This window comes from Manacus vitellinus, unplaced genomic scaffold (assembly GCF_001715985.3).
Source record: "Manacus vitellinus isolate BGI_N305 unplaced genomic scaffold, ASM171598v3 scaffold_95_pilon, whole genome shotgun sequence".
NCBI classification, from domain to species: domain Eukaryota; kingdom Metazoa; phylum Chordata; class Aves; order Passeriformes; family Pipridae; genus Manacus; species Manacus vitellinus.
Window position 1 is genome coordinate 507135 of NW_021940896.1, and position 22876 is coordinate 530010.

The 22876-nt window shown below is 38.2% G+C and overlaps 1 protein-coding gene across 1 annotated transcript in view; it reads right to left on the bottom strand.

Moving 5' to 3' along the window:
- Positions 1 to 22876, bottom strand: part of LOC103756197 (connector enhancer of kinase suppressor of ras 2) — a 168753-nt gene that overhangs the window by 23788 nt on the left and 122089 nt on the right. The window contains exons 10-16 of the mRNA XM_018086464.3: positions 21746 to 21879; positions 20958 to 21163; positions 18163 to 18249; positions 16720 to 16973; positions 7619 to 7653; positions 3448 to 3496; positions 924 to 972 (exon numbers count right to left, since the gene is read on the bottom strand). Of these exons, the coding sequence (XP_017941953.2) occupies positions 924 to 972; positions 3448 to 3496; positions 7619 to 7653; positions 16720 to 16973; positions 18163 to 18249; positions 20958 to 21163; positions 21746 to 21879 (814 nt within the window). The remainder of the gene's footprint in view (positions 1 to 923; positions 973 to 3447; positions 3497 to 7618; positions 7654 to 16719; positions 16974 to 18162; positions 18250 to 20957; positions 21164 to 21745; positions 21880 to 22876) is intronic.

Consider the following 22876-nt stretch of genomic DNA (forward strand, 5'->3'; position numbering starts at 1 on the left):
TAGCAGCAGAAGGCCTGTCTAATTCTGGGAATTTTTAAACCCAATTTTTATGGTCAATAAAAAAGAAAGATTGTTCATTTCCATAACAATGCAATGCTTACCTGTCTTTTATGCTGAGTTTAAGTGAACAGCAATATTTTAACTTCACAACATTCTGTTAAAGGCAGAGCACCAGGAAAAGGTTTTTCCCTTGGTGTTATTTCAGTAAATCCTAATGGAGAGGCTTAGAACTTTAGTTGTGCCTTGTAAATATTATAAACCACGGAGTTTAAATTATAATACCATTTTTTCCTGAAGAAAAACTTTGTAGGAAATTTCCTTAAGATATTAGTCTTTTTTTTTCTGTGAAAAATCAAGTTTATAAAGATACAAGAATTATATTTGACCTGCAGCTGTGAAACAGGGAAGAAATTTAGAGAACATTAAATCATTGTCTCTCTTGTTCTGCAATGTTCCACAACCAAGTTCTCAATGATTTTCTCATTTAGAGTAACTATCTGAGCTGTGTCCTGGGCAGGTTTAGATGTTCCAAAAGCATGTAGTACAATAAAAGGAACATTTTAAGGAGATTAAACCAACAAACTGAATTAGAGCCACGTATTTTCATATGAATTTATTAGGTTATAATTATTTTTCTGTTTATTGTTTGATGTCTCAAATAGGCCATAAATAAAGGAGGAAATAGCAAAATATACAAATACTACCTGTCTTCTTCCTCAGTCAGAGGAAATTGTACCACTCAGCCAAGCAATATTATACCCTATAACACATTTATTTTGGTATTTTAATTCGGTATTTTACTTTGGTGTTTGCCATCACATTTAGAAATACTTAAGTTGAACTTTGGCACTTGACTGAGCTCAGTTGTTATCAGAGAAGGAGCCCCAATTTCTAATTTCAAAATGTTAACTGAAACCAGTTACCTTTTGACCATTTCCTGCTCTTTACCCTGAGGGAAGCGTAATGGAATGACTGTAAGGAAAAAAAGAAATAATTATGGAACATCAGTGCAAGTAACAGTAAAATTATTTGTTACTATTGCAATCAAATCATTAAGGATTATTTACATGAACAGCTATGAACTAGTTTGAAAACTAAGGATACAAACTCACATGAATGATGCATAAATGACTGATACTTGAAGTTTATTGTAAGTATCAGTGAAATAGTCATACAAATATTTGTTCAAAAAGAAATATCCACCCCAAACATTAGATAGCTAATGTGGAAAGTCACGTGCTCAATGACATGTTGAAGTCAGGTTCTTTAATTGTTTCCAGCCACAGAAACAATGAAGTTTGTTGGGTTGGTAGGTTGACAGAATAACTGAGGAGAAACCAAATAATTCTCTCTTTCTTTTGTGGCTGAATTAGAAAATTTTTACAGATTCTGAAGAATACCCTAAAGGCATCTCACTATTTAGACCTTCTAAAAACAGGGTTAGTACTCAAAACTGGTAAGAATTTACCTCAAAGATGTAAATGTTTAGGCACTCTATAAAATAAACAGCTGAAAACAAGGCTCCAGCTACTGGAGAGACCAAGTTTGATTTTAAATAATAGAGGAAGGAGAAGTGGTTCTGGACATTTACAGGCCTATTTGTAATTTAGCCCGTTCACAGCTTTGAACATTTTCTAGCAACTTGCAGAAATCAGCAGTTCCTGAGCACTAGAGGAGACAAAGGTTAATATTGCTCCTGTGCTGGAGGAAATGGGGTAAAATACAGCCACAAAACCAAAAGGCAAAAGTCTGTGAGAAAGCATTAAATGTGCACAACAACACTGGGGGTTTTACTGATGTACTTCCAATCACAGCAGCAGCATTGGTCAGTCATTTGTGGCAGCTGCAGGTCTGTGGTGGCTGGGACTGAAACAATCTGTTCAACGTTCCTGCCTCCAGAAAAATGCATGAGGGCAAAGCAGATACCTTTCTGAAAAGGACACCACCAAATTTTGCCACAATTTAGATTAAAGAAATACAGTGATGGAATAAAACCCTATAATTAAATGACAGTTTTCATAGGTGATTGAAGTTAAAGAACTGCCAGTCAAATGGCACATCTGGAGGAGATACACACTGGGATACTCACCAGAAACTGGTGTGCCATCATTTAATAAAAAAAATTTGAAAAATAATGAAAATACAAGCACAACAAACCAAGGAGAGCTGAAAATATTAGTTCTTCTAAAGAGCTAAGTTAATTAGTCTTACTCTGTTTTGTTTCTGCTCACACACAGCACATTCAAAGCAAGAAAACCAGAGAAAGTGAAAGGTTTGCAATACCTTGGGAATCTGTAGTTAATTAGCACTGCTAATGTACAAAATTCAAGCTCCATATTCTGAGAGATAAAGGAACCACTATAATATAATTAACTTGGTGGCAAACACTGTAAAAAACCAGTCAGAACTCACAGCTCTGAGTGACTCAGAGTTGCCATGGGAGACAGGCAGATGAGGGGAGAGCTCACCCGGGCTGACAGCGTTTCAATCCTTATCTCAAAACCACACCACAGAGCAAATGTCACAGAATGCACACCCTGCCACCCCAGCCCAGAGCAGCACAGGGGGGGAAGGGAAAAAACCAAAGTGGCAGAGCTAAATCTGTGCCCCATGAAGGTGAATTCATGAGATCTCACTGTAATCAGAGGGAGGAGAAGTGCTGTCACCTAAACACCAAATGAAAAGCAAAGCTGGCTCCTTGTACCTCAACTAGTTTGGACCTTAGGAGTTTTTCTTAAAAACTATTGATCAGAGAGTTATCACAACCACAGAATGGTTTGGGTTGGAAGAGACCTGAAAGCACATCCAGTTCCACCTCCTGCCATGGGCAGGGACACCTTCCACTAGACCAGGTTGCTTCTAGCCCTGTCCAACCAAATTACTGTAAAAAGTGCCAAGTCAAAGTGAAGAACTGACATCCTACAAATGAAAGTTCTGGGTTTTGTCCTTTGTATGAAGTATTTGCAAAATACTAAAAAATAAAACAGTGTCTGGCTATTTTCCATCGAACAATGGGGTACCTCAAAATTGGTACAGCGAAAATACTTGAAAAACTTAATCCCATCCCTCCCTATCACTGTATTTATACTGTGTAAATATTTTTTAAAATTATTTTTAAAACTTTCTTTACCTTCAGGGCAACCCTTCCTCCAGAGGCATCTTCTAACCTAGAGATTGTGTGTGATTCTTCACCCCAAACTAGCACATAATTCAGAATTTACACTAAGGTTCCTAAACTTAATTAGTACTGCAGACACACTGACCTGCTGTGGTTGCAGCAGCCAGTTTTCTGAACACGGAAATTATGTCTAGATTTTTGTTTTCAGCTGTTTCATAACAGACAAATGTCAAGGTTTGGGATATCTTAAATATCTTTTAAAAATATGACAACGAATTAAACAATTGAGGATTTTTTCGTTCATTTAAAGTACATTTATAAATCATTACCTTCCTCATGGATGTGTTTCCTGGATGCTCAATGGCAGAACTTGCATATCTAGGACAGAGAGAAGAAAGATGTCAAATAACCACAGGAGAAAATAATAATCCGAATATGTGGTGCATATACACTGTGCGTTCCCAAATCTACCCACGACATCCTGCAGCACAGAGTTTGTAACATTTTGCTACAGGATGCCACAAACACAAAAGATTTTATACTTCAAAATGCAAAAATACTCTCTCTGGTATATCTGAGCTTTCTCCTGGAGTTCTCTGGAGAATGGAGAACAAAGCAGGGCAACATCACCAGAGGCCTTTCCTTGTACGGTGCAAAGTGTTGGCCATCGAAGGAAATAGGACACTGAATCAGGGTCAAATCTGACACAAATTCTTAAACACATTTTCCACTCATGCTCTCAAAAGCAAGGAGAAGGAGAAGCCTTAAAATTGTGCCTGTGTTTCCCTTGCAGGGAGCTCTGCACAGCCCAGGGCTCCGGGGGATGGCACGGTTACATTACGCGCTTGTGGAAGATGTCAAGGTTTCCTGTCATCAACTAAAAAAAGTCTCCTAAAGTAAAATAAGGTTGAAAGAACACAGAGAACCCTGCTAAGCACAGAGTTTTATAAAAAAAGCTGCAACAGTGACTCCAGTGTGTGCACCCATTATTCCTTTCTCCCCCTGTGAACACCCAGCAGGGCAAAGGCTCCTGGTAAACAGGAAAACAAAGTGGCTGCTGCTCCAGGAACATCTAGTTCAACTTGCCTTCCTAAACCTCAGAACACTCCCACATGTAGTGATTCCACCTCCAGTTGCAGACTGTCATTTCCTAAATCACAACACCTGCTCAGAAGTGGAGTCACAACTCCCCTGTATCATTTACCAGAAGAGCTTCTTGAGAAATCTTAGTGTGCAGGAAACCACCTGCACATTGTGGTTTGGGTTCTGCAGTGTCTCCTGCAGAAAGCAATAGCATCTCATAGTAAGAGAAGTGTCTGAACATCATAGTTGGAGACCAGGAAGAGGCTTGAGGTAAAGCATGTTATATTTACAGAAAATTACCCGTTAGGTAATTTAAAAATTGGTATTAGTGTAAGAATTAGAAATAGATTTGATGAATGGCTTAAAGCACCACATTGAGTACTAAAAGAAGGCTATGCTGAAAGGGGAAACATAATAATGGAGGAGGAATAATAGTGAAGCTGCTCAGCTGAGGTAGTAACCAGTTTTATTTTGTATCGTTGCTAAGAACTATGGGCTAAAATGAGGCCCCAAAGATGGGGAAGACTGAATTTCCCAAAGGGACTTGCAAATATATGAGAGGAGCTAAACTACCTCCCTTGTAGAAATGCATTTCAATTCAGTGATATAAAGTGATGTACCAAGTCCTGATTCAGGTAAGTAAACAGAATGTTTGCTGTCAAACCAGTCAAATTAAGTAGTAGGGAAGACTCAAGTAGGGTTTGAGTGTGACTGGACAGTGTCCTACACCCAGGGGGTGGTGGAGGTCCAGCCCAGTGTGATGTGGATGTGCCAGAAGAGTTTGGTGAAAGCAGAGGTGTCAGGCAGAGATATCTCACTTTTATTCTGTTGGAGGCTTGCCCTACATTCCACTCATCCGAGGGGTTTAAGAAGCTCCCTGTTCCCAGTGCCACTCTGCAGTCTCGTGTTCCTCACACAGCTCCTGGGGCTTTCAGCACGTGTTCCCTGCAGCCTGTGGCATGTTCTGCTATGTACATGTTGTTTGGCTTTTGGTTTTGTTTCTGGCTTTTTTTAAAGCAAAGGATACGATAATATCACAGAAACTCAAATAGGTCCCTGAACAGTTAAAATCCCAGAATCCCAGACTGGTTTGGGTTGGAAGGGACCTTAAAGCCCATCCAGTCCCACCCCAGCCATGGGCAGGGACACCTTCCACTAGCCCAGGTTGCTCCAAGCCCCATCCAATCTGGCCTTGGACACTTCCAGGGATGGGGCAGCCACAGCTCCTCTGGACAACCTGTGCCAGGGCCTCCCCACCCTCACAGGGAAGAGCTCCCTCCTAATACCCAACCTAGATTTCTCCTCTTTCAGTTATTGGAGATAATGTTATTTCATCCAAATATATCAATCTCTCCACACAGTTTGTCTCCCATTCCCCAAAGCCTAACTCTATGGGATAAATACCTGAAAAATTGGGTTTATTTTGGCTTAAGCTGTTCAAATCACTTAAAAGAAGGTTATTAGGGGGAAGACGATATAATTCTGCCTCTTAAATTATTTTTCAGCATATTGAAATGATATAAGATGGTTGTGTTTTGAGCCTGAAATCTGTGTGGGAGAAGGATCAGGAAAGGGAGAGTCATTCTATAAAAGAATATAAAAGAATAGCCTTTTGCTATGAAAGTTTGCCAAAATTTCATCAAGTCATATGTCCCTGGAAACTGTCTGTTGGCAGATGTCCTGTGGAGACGTGTGTCCTGTCCACCAGGGATGTTCCATCTGGATTGTGATGTCCCTGCCAAACTGAGCATGTGCAACCCTCAGAATAATTAGACACCCTTTGCTCTGTGAAGAACAAAATTCCTTTGCATCTCTTCCTTGTGGCTGCACAAAACTGTGGCTTGGAGAAGGAAATAAAAAAGGGATGAGACGTGGGACTGTGGTTTTGTGAAGGGTCTGTGGTTTCTTTCTGGTACCCCAGGAGGGCACAGCCAGAAGAAAGGGGAGAAAAGGGAGTGACTAAACACAAGGAGAAGCAAGAGTGAGGGAAGAACAGGACAACAGCACCCGGGAAGGAGCTGAGAGACTAAGTAAAACCAGTAAATAATTTGGATTTACAGACAGCAGTAGGTGTCAAAAACTCAAGTGTAAGAGATAAGAGCAAAAGGTGAAATCCAACTGTTACTTAAAAAGAGACAGAGAGTGACACTTTCCCCCAGGTAACCCTGCCCTGCACAGGATGGGGAATGCTCTGGGTTGGAAATGGAACAAAATACTGAGCAGGCCTATATTTAACTTACTGCAAAAATACCCCTCCGTTTAGCTGAGGTAGTGATGGTGAGATAACAGAATATGCCCTGGTGATAATGGAGAGACAAGACTGGCTTTTATAAGGTGTCCCTCACTTTCCTCTCTGATACCAGTGCTGTTTGATTAATTAAATGCCATTTTAACCATGAACAGCACCTACACCTGAGAAACACCAGCACATTCTTACCAGTAGAACTGCCTGTCAACTGAACTGCTGTGTTTACTACTCATATAAAGAGGCAAAAATGCTGCCAGTCCTGAAAAATCAGGCATGAAGTGGAGTGTGTTTGGTGATCAACAACTGATCCTGTTGTAGCTCAGATTTCAGCTGTAATGCAGAGGTGTTTGTGGCACTGAAGGAAATCAGCAGCAACTGTAAATCCTTTAGACTGGCCAAAGCACTCGAAATGTGATTAATTATTTTATATCCAGTGCATGGTTCAGCTTCTTAAAGAGGTTTAGTCCATATACAGGGTGAAAAAGTGTAAAAAAAAGAACCAGTATCTGTGTGAACAGATTCCAATTAAGCTTAATTAGGATGTATGATGATGCCAAAGTATCTTTTATTTCAAACTTATTCTTTTAGTGTGACTTATTGGATAGAATATGAATATGAACAGACATCATCAGACAAACTGTAAAGGAACAAAAGAAAACTGCTATTTTCTTTGTTATAATTAATTGATTCACTTGGAATATAAAGGCCAAATTAAAGACCCCATTCTTAGTATTTATCAAATACGAGTCACAAAGGTAACCTGTAATTTTTTACTGACTGAATTAGCATGTAGAAACATTCTACCTGTTGGTTTCAAAAATCATGTTAGACACACATTGTGGTTCTCATCCTCAGAGCAAGTCTGAAATAGTGCATTTCAAAAGTAAAAATAAAAGATGGGGCAAAATGTGTACTACTTTGTAGAAGTATAATTTCCGCCTCCTAGTAATATTTTATGAACTTATATTTGCACCTTTGTAATCTATGTTTACATCAGATGTTAGCAAATGAAAGTTCTGACAGTTACTGAATGATATTAATGCTGATATCTCTAGTCCCCGAAAATTTATTGCTCAAATGCTGCAGCAAAGTTTCTAAAAGTAAACCAGCAAGTACAATTCATAAATATATTGTGTATATATCTCAATAGAGAATAAGAGAAGCATTACCTTTCAGTATCTCCAGTGACTGTGTCCCCTGCTCTCTGTAGAAGAAAAATAAATAGTATTAAGCATGACTATAAACCAGACTTCCTTGGTGCTCTGAGCACATCAGTGTCTGCAGGGAAACAAGTCACAGAGGTAAACCACAGTCATTCTGTAACTCTAAGGCAAAGGAAGTGGAACATTTAGTTCAATTTCTAGCTAAATGTTATTTTAAAATGAAGATCATATTTAAACCAACTTGCATGTGCACTTGTAAATTAGTTTAACCACTGTACAAGTGTGAGTAAAGCTCTTCAAAAGAAGAAATTTGTTAGAATGTCAGTGTTTGCAAAAATGTTAACATTTGAAAGGGAGTTGAAGTGTAAAGGGCAAGTGCTACAGTATAGAATACAGAATATCAGAAGGACAAACTGTCATCCAAAGTTTCTTTTATGACATTCTTACACAGCTTTACAGAACTTGATTTTACTACACTGATTACTTCTCTGAGGTTTGGAAGTGAACATGTCTTTTAGTGCTAAGTAGTAACTGATTTAGGATTAGAAATAAAATCTTCAGGCTGTTTATGTTACTTTAAACCAAACTTTACGTGGGAGAAGTTTTCCCACAGCTAAAAGATTAAATTTACAAAACCTGAAATTACAAAAAAAAAGAGCATTTTTTAAAATTAATGTGTATTTTTTTACAAATGTATTTTACTTGCAAAATCTTTGACAATACACTTCTCTGAATAACCAAACAGCAAACAGATAATTTTTGTAGGTACAATGTTCGTGTTTTAATGTCACTACTTAGGCCTACAGGAGGTATTTAATCACTCATGGCTTCAGGGCACAGCTACAAAACCAAAATGTAAGAGGCAGGAAGTTTGCTTGGGCTGTTTGACCACAGGGCCCGCACAGGGATATTTTTTCATATTTTCTAAGAAACCCTTAGAAGTGCAGGGGACAAGGACACTTTTTGCCACCTCCTTCTTCTCAAGCCCCACTGGGGGACCCACCTACAGAATCAGTTCCCAGCTTTTACTGGGCTGTTTCTGCTGCAGGAAGAGCAGAACTGCCTCCTGGAGCAGGCAAAAAACCCCAAGGTGGTCAAGTAATCCCAAAAATAACCAATAAGTTTGAAGGGATCGATGATCCCACAGTGATATTAGAATACCTCAGGAGCTGAGTTCATGCCCTGCTTGCACCCAGTAAGACTAAGGGCAGAAAGACATTTCCATTGTAGATCCACATAACTACTTTCCTTCTTTAAGCATTCCTGATATTCAAAGCTTTCCTCAGATCCAAAGGAGAACTGGGAACATGCTTTTACCTTCCACAAAAATCAGGATGCTAAAAATTTTATAACTACCTTCATTTCCTCCTGTTGCCACATTAAATACCAGCCTTTTACTTGTCCTGCTGGTTGCCTCAGCTAAAATATTCCAGCCAGTGTGAGTATCAAAGATGGAACCATGTAAATAAGAGACCTTACCTGATGAAAAATAATGAAATAGTGCCCTTAGAGTTAAAAGCAGGGAGTTCTCTGACACACCTTGTTGAAATCAGGCAGAGTAGAAACTCCCCATTGAGGGAGAGGGTACACAAAACTCTAACAGGCTTTCCCAAGTGCCATAAATACCTCAATTCTCCTTAGAGGACACTGAAACCCAGCTTAGAGAACTTATAAAAATGAAATACCATCTACAAATATTCTCATTTTCTCGAAGCAGACTGTAAGAGGTAACAGCACACACCTAAAGCAAAATACCTGCTTGAAGAGGTGTTATTTTGGTGCTGCCAATGCACTGCTAAATACCAATGAACCAGTCTGATCATCCCTGGAATTACTGTGGGCAGCCCAGGAAAAGATTGTGTGGCCAACCAAGCAAAAGCACTTTGACAGCAGCACTCCCCATCCTGCTGTTATAAAAATAGAACTTATTCATACCAGAAGGCTCAAAGCTTCTCTTATCCCTCTGACTTCTAGAGTTTCTAATTTTAGCAACTAAAAGTGGGATTACTGATTCAGACAGGGTTGCCCATTCCATTTCTTCATTTTCTTTTTCGAAACTGCTCCCAAAATAAAAGCAAATGGTTCTGTATCAGGGTTTATCCACCTTCTCTCCCCGATGGGACTCATCCCACACTCCCTTCTCTGATAAAGCTCAAACAAAATGTGTTACACATTTTCACTGCTACTGCAGAACTGGCTTATTTCCTTCCAAATCAATGCACAAAGAACACCCACATCACAGGTGATCACCTTGGATCGTGGTTCCCAGGTTCCTTTTGATCAGAGATATTCCAGCAGCTGTAAACTTTCACGAGGGTGATGTGAACCTGCATATATTAGGCTGAAAAAAAGCCATGCTAGAGTGAAATGTGCTCCTGTTAATAAAGCACATCTTTCTAGAGGTCAGCCTTTCAACACCACTAATTTTCTGCATTACCAAGCACTAATTTTCAAAGATATTGAATAATATAATGGAATCAACTAAAGCAGGGTTTGTAGTAGGGAAGTGTAAAATGTTTCTATAACATGGGAAAAAGAAAAATATGAGTTAAGCATTGAACTATTCATAGATTATGTAAATTTTAACTGTTTATTAGTTCACTGTAATTTAGAAAAGAGGAAAGAAGAGCATCTACATAAACACAGAGAGGGAGAAAATAGTTGATATGAGTACTTGAAAGGCAGAAAACCTATTTATGACCTTTTAAGTTTTTATCACTACTTAATTTATTAAGAGAAAAATCTCTGTTCCTGACCAGTGCATTACTAACATACAGATTATTACCAGTATGGACACTGAAGTTTACTACAGCCCTTTATCACATATTTATGACCTTTTATTTGACTGATTTTTTTCCCCCAAAGAGGCTACCATGGGAGTACAATCTAGTTACTACCAACCTTTAAAAAGGATTTCTGAGGGTATTTATGGAAACACCCCCACATTGACATTTCTATAAATGTCTACATACAGATATAATTAACTTCCTTGTGTAATTGTAATTACATGCAGATACAATACTGACAATGACTTCCACATGGGAGACTCCTACCTGCAATTTCAGCAACCTTATACGTAATTTTTGAGCAGCTTGTGATACTTGAGAACAAATTGTCTTATTCCTGTTCCCAAACTGAAACTTCATCTTTCTAAAAGGCCACTTTCCTGACTTGCAGACATGTGGGAGGCTCAGGAGGCACAAGTCTTGTCGTGCTGTCAGAGACTATAAAGCACAAATTCTGTGAAATTCAGGTCACTGGCACCTCTCAGCCTTCTTTAGTCAGCTCCACATTTAGGGGGCTCTGGGGATTCCCAGGGATCTGCTGCTGCCTTGCACGAGTAGAAATGAAAGGACAAAAAGCCTGTTATGGTCTCACGGACAGATCTGAGGGTCCTCTCCCAGAGGAAATCCTGGAACTTCTATAAATAACTTATAACAAAAAATCGCTTCCCTTGAATCAGAATTTCTTCTTCTTCTAAGAAATAGAGAAATCACACAAACCACAGAAAACAAAAGACCCCTGATTTGCAGCGATAACTTGGAAAAAGTCATTGTTTACTAGAGGAAGACATTAGAATAGTTGTTAATGAGATTAGAACTGTTTGATAATGTGTGTCACTAATCTCAATTGTCAAATGCAATCTAATCATTCCATCTGGATATGTCATTTATCCAGATGCATAAAAGATTCTTTATTCTAAACACTGTTCTTCCATTCTTCTGTACTCAGATACTGGATTATTATTAATAAAAGTAAAAAAAAAAGTAAAAAATGTTTCATCTTCTGCTTCCTTAACTCACACATTCAATATCCTAAACATTTCTTTACATGATGTCTGCTCAAAAGTGGCTTTGTTGTCAGGAGCTTTACTTATCTCTCCACCTCAGCGGGCTGATGCTTCAGCCACTGAATATACTTTCAAAGTTATTATGCTCAGCTAAAAATAAAAGTGGCCTTTGAGGGTTTCATTCGCCTCCCTCTTGCTGAGGGGAGAGATAATAGAGACAGGAAATCATCTAATGTAATCTGCATCTGTGTACGGTTCAGAGGGACTCAAATTCGGGCTGAAGAAACAGAAAGGGCAGGTGAGAAAATGAACTGGAGGCAGAGGAAAATGCTCCACTCGGAACCTGTAATTACGTGGTAATTCTGAACGTTGTGGCAGCCCCGTAGGTAAGAGAGGAGGCAGCAAGAGGGGAGGGAAGTGGAAGAGCGGAGTTTGCTGGGGTTGAGAGGATGTAGTGAAGCTCCAGAAGTTACACAGACCAGGGAAAACCAGTCAGTTCCCTCCCCGTCCTTCTCTCACTTTCCTTTTCTGCCGTGCGACGCTTTGGTCCTACAAAACCCCACCTCCCGCTGGGGAAGCCTGAGAGGGGAAGGGGGAAAGGAAGGGGACCACGGACTGACCAGGGACTGCAGGGAAAACTCAGAGGAGAGTCCCCAGAGAGTTCCAGCTGGCTCCCTGCACACTGATCCTTTCAGCAGCAGCAGCACCAGGAGATATTTGGGTGATAACGGAGATATTTGTATTTGGTGCATCTTCTGGATGACAAATATTGCAATTATCACAGCAGTAATATCACTTGTAGCCAATGTTTATCAACAAATGCAGAATTGTATCAATCTGAGTGGCTGTTAAGTTTAGCTTCAGGCTACATATCCCACAAACCACTTCTTTTTTTTTTTGAATCCTGGTGATATAATAAAAACAAGCCATAAATTCATTTGCTACGATAATACAAGACAGTGAAATTTAGTTCTGTTGTGACTTCTGGAGTCAAGAACTCGAGAATATTTTACAAATGGCAATTTACACATGAAGGTACAGTAGGTTAATAAATGCTTTGTTTGCTGACCTTCATTAGTTGTTTGTAGTAGTTTGTTTGGAGACTGCAGAATATCATAATTTAAGAATGCTCTAATACAGCAAAATTACTTATGAAAACATTGCATATGTTTGGATAAAGACAGCTCATATTTGCTTTGCTGTAAAGTGTCCTAATATAACTAACAATTTAGAGAATTCTAAGCCAGCAAGGGAACTTAAACATTTGGGAAATGTCCCATAAAATACCTTTTTCCTTTTGAACCATTTATAGATTAATGAGGAGTGCAGTTTAGAGAATCATGTCTGAACAGGACTGTAAGGAAATATATTACTGGATGATGCTCCTCACAGTCTAAGAGAGATACTTGTCAGCTCAGGCTTTCCTGTGACTGTTCTGGTGCAGTACAAATGCAAAATAATAGCATTTCACAATCAATACAGCTGGATAGGATCAGTTTGCAGCTACAGAAGCCAGAAATACTTCCATTAGTTTCTCTGAGCAGCCAGAATCCAGACAATCATCCTCAGAGTGATTCCCCTGTGGAAGTGCAAGGCAGGGAAAGAAGGTTTTCCATGTTACAGGTACTTAAACAGAAAGCCAAGGTAAAATTTATTCAGCAGTTCAGAAAGGAAATAAAACTCTGAAGAAGGTAGTTCTCATCCCTGACAGCACAGTTTTGTTTCCTCCTGGAAAAGCAGGAAGGAATAAATAAAACATGAGCATTTTTCCTGCAAAATTGGCAATAAAAGACTCCTCCTTCAGTCAGAGGAGCTGAATACATGATTCTCCCAGACTATCTGAATTAATATACTTATCACACTAGCACTCAGACTGCCTATCTCCCAAAAAAGCATCTGGAACATCTGGCACATCCCAGCATGCCCACACTGCAGGAAAACCAGCTCTGCATTGGTTTTGCACACGTTTTAGTTCTCAGCATGTGCCATTAAACTTTATATCATTTGTCAAAGCTGCCTCTGCAGCTCCAGGAGCAGTTAAAGAGCATTTCCATCACCCCGTGCTAAAGGGATGCATTTCCAGCTTCCTGTCAGCAGCAAGAAGGAAATAAAAAGCAAGTTAAGCCAGTGCTGTGTAACAATGACTAACCCTAAACTACTATAATGTTTCAAATTACCTTTGCAATAAAAAGTGACTACTGGCACAGCACTACCCTAAAGCAGCCATTATTTCTCTTTTACTATGTAGGGAACATTGGAATGAAAGAACTGATCTTAAAATTCCTTAATAATTAAGTCTTTCTACACAGTGAATTCTAACTCACAAAAAAATAAAATAAAATTAGGAGATTCCAATCCATATTCCAGTGTCTTAATATATGATACTACAAAGCAAAATATCCAATTACTTTGTAGATAACAGGCCCAGAACATTTATTGCCAAGTAAAACCAGATGAGAGGTCATTATCTTGTTGGAAAATTTAATGTAGGAACCAGCAAATTGAACTTCAGGACTTCAGAAACTCGTGCAAATCTAAGGCAAAACCACAAATTTGAACACCAAGTGGATTTCCAGCCTGGATCTGGAATAAGAAATTGAATAGTTTTTTTAGATGGAAGTTGGTTCCCACAGTGCAAAATGGAACCAAGCAGCAGAAAGTGCACGATTTTTTATATTTTTTTTTAAAACCATAGAGACTTTTTCAAGACTTTCTGTGTTTTGTTTCACGGGGAGCAATGAAAAATGAAAAATTCCTCACGTACATCTGGTCTAATGTGCAGAAGTCGTACGTGGTAAGTTAATTTTCTTCAGAATGAGCTCTGGTAATAAAAAATAAAAAAAAAAGTTCAGATTTTAACTCCACTCTTTTAGGCCCAGAGTTTGTTCCAATAGTGCACTTCAACAAAGCTATAGTGGATATACTTTTGTGATCTTCATGGGTACCTCACTATTTAGGCTGAACCTGGTGAGCTCTGTCACCCCAGAAGTGAAGCATTAGTAAACACAGAAAGTCCTGTTCTAAGAAACACTCTATTAATTATTAATTATTTATAACAGCCTTGCTAATTGTAATTGACTCTTGCTCAGGTTCTGGGACATGCATCACAGGGCTGCATATCAATTCAATTAGAGTTAGAAATACATCCTGAAAGGGGGCAGTGTTTCTTGACAGGAATATTTTACTGCAACGTGGCTTCATGCATCAGTTTGTATCCTGGGCATACTGCCAATATTGCATTACCTAAATATCCATTTTATATAGGAACTCTGCATCCTCACAGCAACTTATGAAATCAGGCTAATTGTTTAATTTTAGGTTCCAAATCAACATTCCTTGCAAAGCATTAATCTAGTGGTGAATCTCTGCAATTACCAATTTTGCAAAACTTCTTAAGTCTGGTAATTTAAACTACTGTTAAATAAGTGCCTTTTTTTTGTTTTTGTTACATATTTGTGTAAGTGCTTAGAAAATGAAGCCATGGCTAAGGGATGCTCACTGTCTCCTGCCATCAACCCATCTTTGTTTGCTGACAAGACATGTTGATCTACACCCAGAAGTTGTACTGGGCATCTGTTAAGTGGAGAGGAATTCATGGAAATGTGATTCTAACAGTTTTGCAATTTTGACTTCCATTAAAAAACCCAGAACAAATGCAAAAAAACCCCTAAACCAGTTTTGCCAAGTTTTCTAATACAAATGTAGCAAAAGGTGTTTTAAGGTGATTTGGTTGGGTAATGTTTAGAGGTATCTTGTTTTGATTAACCTTAGTCTTGTTGTAAAATGGATTCTTGACAGAATAAAATCTCCTTATCCAAATAAGCAAACATATTAAAGTGCTTATGAAAATCCTGACAACACCTTTAGATATTAAGGAAGTGAGCTGACCTACTTAAAACCTAAATTGCTACCTAAGGACACAACATCTCTGATACTTTTCCTTTTTGATACCAAGCTGCCATGAAATGTTCTGTGATATTTCCCATTTTCACTCTGGGCAGCTCTCTTTCAGGATAGATATGCCAATTTTTTTGCTTTGCTTTTCAGAATTCTTTCAGTGTTGCAAGTGGAAAGACGTTAATGTGGATGATTCTGTGCTGGCAAGAGCCCAAAAAATCTGTGTCAGCAACTCTGGTGTGTTTGTCGACTCAGTTCCTCTTGAGCATTTAAAAGGCAGTTGACGAAGTGCCTGAGATATTCTGATTCCTGTGATTATCTCCTGAAGGGCTGCAAGGGTCTGTTCTAATGTTGTTGGGAAATTTATGGTGATAAAGGAATTAATCCCACTCTGTCAGTCCATGTATAATCATTTTCCATGTGCCCTCCTCCACAGTTGCTGCCCATTACAGCAGATTTTATGGGACAGGAACTACACTGACATGTAGGGTGCACCAACCACCACATGTAAAGTTGTCTCTTCCCATAACAACACCTGTTTTCCAGTTTCCTGCACTTCCTTCACACCTTTTAGAGTTGACATATTATTTCATTGGGGTATTTTTTTAATATTTATTATGCTATCAGACAATATCATATTTCTAATTTATCATGGCTATTTCAACTAGTTGCATGATGGTGTGGAAATCATGCAAGAAAATACAACTTCAATTCTGAAATCCAGGGTGTAATTAGCATTTTACCCCACAAGACCCATTTCCCTTTCTTCAGAAGTTAGGGGAATCAACAGATAATCCAGAGTCTTCCAAAAATTGACTAAAGCCAGCTGATACATCTGCCAAGTTATGAAATATTGTTGGGTTTTGTTGCAGACTTGTCTAATAATTTTCTCATTTATCCTAGTAAATAAGCTACTGCTTTTCTCTCTGGGTTTGAAATCCTTTGCTTTGACTTTGTGGTACTGATAATCTCTGCAAGAGATTTAAATCTCCACGATTTATATAAATAAATTTAAATAAACAGTAACTCCATTAAGCTCATCTGTTTTTATAAGACATAGTAATCGAAGTGGAAATATAAAGCTTCTAAACTAATCTATAATAAATTATTATCAGAGGCTCAGTACAGGATCGTTATGAACCTTCAGAGATAATAGAGTCAAATTAAACTAAATCAGTGGGACTGAGTAATTAAGAGCACTATTTTATTAAAGCATCTGATAACAAATGATCCTTGCCTTGTATTTTTCTGTTTTGTCTTGACTCTTCTTAAGAGAAAGTCACGACACCGGCACTGAGCAACTTCCTTGGACTACAAAGTACAGCATTGAAAGACAAAGGAGAATGCACAGCTGTATCAATCCTAAAAATGGAGTGTTTTCCACGAAGTTTATGGAACAGAGGTCTGCTGAGGCACTCACATGATAAAGTGGAACCGTGTTGTTCTCTGCCAGGGAGAAGTTGAGGACGTCCTGCTGGGCAGGCTCCAGCCTCACGTTCATGGTGGAGGTGAGCAGGGAGGGACTGAGGGGGTAGCTGGGGTTGCCTGGGGGTTTGCCCTTTTTCCTTGACCTGCGCCCCGTGTCCCTTTTGTTGTCTTTCTGTGTCAAAGGCTCCTCTTGGATCACCAGGATCTTGTCGTCGCTCAGGTACCGCAGCAGGGAATTCTCAGAGTCAGTTGTCGGAGGGGAGAAAACCAGAGAAAAGGAAGATTAGGAAGAGGAAACAAACAGAGAAGCCTTTTGGTTGGCCAAGCACCATCACTTGGTGCTTTTAAACATGGAAAGAACCAAGGGAATTTTGGGGGGACTGCCCTGGACTGGGTCCCACATGTGCTGACACCATCCCCTGCCATCTGAGGGGACAGGCAGTGCACACAGACAGGATTCCTTAACTGTGGCGTGCAGGGACCATCTCTGGCACCACTCCAGAGACCAGGATTGTCATGTCAGGGAACTTGACAAACTGGAATAATGGTCTTAGGGAGATGTGCAGTGTACTTGGGCACAGTTTCAAAATGGGACCCGACCAGGCAGGAAGCCTGAGGAAAGGAATCTGTAACAGTGAAATAGAAACTAAATGTAAATCAACGGATTTGGAATAAATCAGAAAAGGCTTGTGCCTTAAATGAAATTTATTTCCTCTTGGAATGGAAGATTACTGAAAAAGTAGTTTAAAATTCTGTCTTGATTATCAAGAATATTGTTTTTATCACATTTAAAGGAGTCAAGTTGAACTCTCAACTACCAGACTGGGCCTTAAAGGTTCCAAAAAAATAGTATTTAAGAATCTTTAGCACTTGGCATCACAATAAATGTTTGTATACTTGATGAATATTCTTTTGATTTACCTAATTGTTTTCTATCAGAAGAAATAAAGGGAAAAAGGCACTTTGCTATCACCATGGTTCTTGCAAAGTTGATAATTCCCACTGGAATCAGTAGAGGTTTATGTGACTAGAACTGCTGGTCTGAACACTGACAGTACAATTGCTGATTCTTGTTCCAAATTTTCATTCACACTAATCAAAATGTGTCTTCAAAGGATGCTATATCTGTGACATCACTTATTGTTTTCTAGAACTGTGAAGACTTAAAACTGATTACAATCAACATATCTCCTTCCTTAGAGTCTTCTAAGTCTTTTTTCCTTGATGTTTGTCATTCTTTATATTAGAATTAAATTCCTCTTACTAATATAAACTTTTTAATTTTCAAAAATGGAAACACAAAGGCACAAACACTAAACAGGCTCTTTCATATTCTTGGGGGCACTCAGAAAAACAGATTTGGTTCCTGTGGTGCTCTTTATGTTAAAAAAGAAAAATAATGTCAGAGAACAGCAGAGAAAATAAAAATACTCACCTCTGCTCCCCCTCTTGTACATGTTCTGTTCTTTGGACTCCCCTATCCAGCTGTACTCAGTGGGCATTGAAACAGGCCTTAAATCTCCTGGAAACAAGTCAAGAAAAACAATATAATTTTTAAAGACTAGAAAGAGAAGGCTGTGGAGCCAGTAATGCCAGTAAATTCCAAGCATGGCATGACCCTCCAGAGGAATCCATTCTGGAGCTTCAGCATCCAGGGTCAGTTAAACCTCACGTGTGCTGGGTTCTCCTCTTCATCACTCTGACCTGAGGGGAAGGACTTTGGTGAAATTAGTTGTGAATGTAAACAGATTGCAAATTTATTTTTAATAATTTAATAATGTCTTTTATTGCTCACTCATTAAAAGGGAGTTTTTTTGGAATAAAGAGAGAAGCAGTTTTTAAATGGACTGATATCCTTTAGGAAAACTAGAAAGGCTGTTAATGTAGATAAAACATCACAGATCTATCAGTGAAACAGAAAAACATGACCCGGAAAATCACATGGTGAGTAATGAGGGGATCTCATTTCGAGGAACATTAATTTCAACTGGCTTGAAAAGAAAACATGGAGCATAGTTTGGTAACAACAACCACAACAAAGAAGATTCAGCCATTAGGGTTTTAATTAATAGGATTTTAGGGCACTACAGCTGTAAGATCCTAATGGGACTTTGTCATTCCCTAGTGGAGTATCAGGAGAGCACTGATGGCAGCAAATCAGGAGCACCCCAAAACTGCCCAGAAAGCATCAGCATCACAGAGAAACACCCTCCAGACCGTGGGTTAAATTCCTTCTGACTTATGAAGCCAGGGAAATTTAGTCTGTTATTTTAACACTCAAGCAAATTTTTTTAAATGAGTTTTTAACCGTTTTGTTTCTTGGATAATTATAGAATTTAAATGTGAATAACGTTTTCATTCTCATTATCAGTTTCACCAGGTTTATTACAGTGTCAGGGTATTTCTTGTGGATTATTTGTATGCTAATATAATTTTTGAGTCACCATTCTTCCAAAATACAGCTTTTTAGTTACTAAAATATTAGGGGGATTTAAGAACAGGTATATATGACAATTATTCCTCTGGATAAACATGATTTTCTGAAAATTGAAGGGATAACATGTAGACTACTGAGACTTTCCCATATTATACTTTGGTTCATATTTTAAAATCAAATTCCTTCTGGATTTTCAAAGTTCCAGAAAATCAGAGCTGTCCATCACAAACAAAAGCAAACTCTTGTGTATTCCTGGGATCAGGCAGAGCGCCCAACATTTGAAGTCATCATGCAGCAAGAATTCATGAAAGCGAGCCAAATACCTCCATCTGGCTCCAATTTTAATCACAGTTAAGGTTTATCTTTATCTTTCATTCTAATTTTATTATAAAATAATGTCACTTAACAGGGAGATAAAGTCTGAATAGTACTAGTCTTAAGATGGAATCCTACTCTCCAGTGCCACAACATCAAGTAAATGCCTGAAGAAGTCACTAAAATATCCTGTATATAACAAAGAGTTATTAAAATTCCCCAATTCTGAAAAGGTTCTGTGTATATACACATTACCAAGCCCAATTTACAATTGATATTCTGCCATTTTTTACCATAAATCCAGCAAAATACAAAACCAGGAACTGCCTTTGGGATTTGCTTCATTGGACTGCAGCACCAGTTTATTACCTGTGTTCTTCACAGGCACATCTCCCTTTACTACTCTGAGCCTGTGAGAGGTTTTCCCTTTCCTAGATTTCAAAGACAAAAATTTAGGAACTTTTTTTTTTTTTTAGAAAATGAGAGAAAGTCAAAAAACCCTTTGTCTCAGAGTAGGCTTCCTATATATATGTAAAAAAAATAACAGCTGCCTATAGGGAATTCTATGATGATTGCTTTCTCCGAGGTTCAGAAATAATGACATTTTCAAAATCAGATATAATTACAGTTTTTAAAAGACATCTCTTATCTGAACCCTTCAAGCTTTATGAAAATATCTTGCTGCCTTGAAAATGAAGCCACTGAAAATACATGGAGAATAAATACACTGCTGTATTCCAGTAGTATTTTTCTCAAACTCACCAAACACTAAATCAGTTTAAACAGATAAGCAAAACCAAAACTTGTCAATTCACTTTTAAGAGTAGCTTTTATATAGATCCATATACTCATACACAAACATATTGATGGAATTGATATACCTCTATACCTTCCATATTTATATACCTGTACACTGGATATGGATTTACACATACTTGACATTTCAATATAAACCAGAGTTAATGATTGTTTTAATAGTTTTTTATATATATTCAAGCAGTCCCCATTCTAAGATATTGGAAGATGGTTCTAGTACTAATAAATGCACTGCAGGAAACTCCTCCTGCATTTAATGCAGCACTGAATTTTGGAGGGCCTGACAACTTAGAGACACTTTCATACCACGAGTCTTTGCAGGCCCTTCATTGAAGTTTAACAGCCCAGAACATTGCAATGAGAAACATCTCCAAGAGCTGGGGAGGGACAATGAGTAAATCAAGATGCTGGCTATCCAAATGATAGGAACTTAATTATCAGTCAACACTGAATTATGTACTGCAGAATAAATGCATAAAAAACTTACTCCTGATCTTGAGTGTTAGAGTGTAATTATACTGATTATTCCTTCACATGAGCTTTTGTCTGGTATTCAGAGCCAACAGGCCTGACAAAGAAGGACAAATTTGGGGGTGTTGCAGCGCTAACAGCACAGTTTGTGAATTCAGCCAGTCAAAGAGGGGTCAGGAAATGCAGCTCACCATGGGTGGGGGTTTTCTCCCTTCTCCTCACTCCTGCAGCTCTGCTTCTCTCGTACTCAGAGTCCCCGGGGTGGCCTTCCCCTTCCAGCAAGGTGTAGTATTTCCCACTGTCGTGCTCCAGAAAATAGTTTGGAGACTCAGAGCCTTTCATCCCAGACTTTCCAAATTTGCTGATGTCATCACAAGACATTATTCCAACTTCATCCCTAAAAAGAGCAAACCAGAAGATGATGGAGAAATTAACCATTTTAGGATAAAGTGCACACATACAACTGTTTCTCCCAAACACTGCAAATAAAACATCCCATAACTGAAATGCTCTATGTGAGAACTTTCATAGAAGTGACATAATTCAAAAAATGTGTATGAATTAAATAATCATTAAGCTCCATTTTAACTGTAAGATAAACATAGGTATTCAGGAATTTTCTAGGGAACATAAGGAATTGTTATTCCTTAAAAGTTGAGCAGACAAGAGTTTCCTTTGCAGAAATGCTCGAGAATGAAATACAAGTGGACACAAGAAAGTAAATAAAACTGATTAAAGACTTCTATAAATATTTTGTTTAGGACTAAAAGCAGGTTCTACTTGGCTTGTATCTAACTAAGTGAAAATTAAGTCACTCAAAACAATGATATGATGCTTAATGTATTTACAGTCCTTTAATTTTACTAAATATTTAGTTTGATTGTGGGGCTGTTTGGTTTGTTTTGCTTTTATTAATTGAATAAAACAAAAATATAACATTTTATTTTTCAAAACCTGAAATGAATCAGGCCATAAATACCTGGGGCCATAAAGTCCTGACATAGGAGAGAGGATGAAAACATCCTGGAGTGCCGAGTTATCCATCTTTGAGGACATGCCCATCGTGCTCGTGGGTGTTGTAGAGCTGCTTGTTGGGCTGGTTGGAATCACAGGCTGGAAAAAAAACAAGGATAAATTAATGTTTTCTGTGCTACAAGTAACGACAGAGTCAATCTGTAGAGTTTTAGGAATCTCAACCTCTTTTTTTTTGATTAGACATTTCTTGAATTTCCAGAGTTTCCTCTAAAAAGATGTTTGTTGAAACGCTGTTGTACCAGAGACCTCAAGACTAGTTATGAAAGAAACTGATAAAAGACCATTAAATCAATTTAAAAGCCATCTCATGGGAAAATCTGAGACTCAATCAAAATACGATTTTTAACCAAAGCAGAAAATCAATTATATAGGGAGGAAGAACATACTCTGTTAGATGCCATTAATACAAAAATTAATTAAAGAACTCTGGAAAACTTGTACTGAATGAAATTATAATGTTGGTTTCAGTGGGAGACTTATTGTTAACAAGGAAGAACACCTTGATTTTTTAAAGGAAACAGAATTCCTATTAATTTGGTTTCCACAGCCATGATCATTGTACCACAGGGATACAAATACAGGTTCTATGGAAACTAGGAAAGAAATATAAATTAACCTAAGCAACAAATGTGAGCATCATAAATACTAAAAGTAATAATAAAGTGTGAGGGTCCTTTCAGATTTTTATTTTTTAAACTTTTACATGACATTAAACATCATTTTTTCATTCAAATGTCCTAGGGAAGCTCAAGGCCATGGTTGACAAGGACTAGAAGGACTACAACCAAATATTCTGTGCAGGATACAAAGGTGGAAAAAAGAATATTTTTCAACCAAGGTGCAGCCTGTGTTGATATTCAAGAAACAGAAAATATTTTTATTTACAAAATTGTGCTTTAATAGATACAACCACTTTTCTACAGGTGGAAGGAAAACACAGTGACCTAAAATTTGGATGAAAGCTGTAAAGACCAGTTACAACATTTTTAACTACAAGGCTTTCAATCTTCTACAAATAAATACTGAAATTAGTTTTGTGTAATACTACAACTGTCTAATCTCACCCCCAACGGTG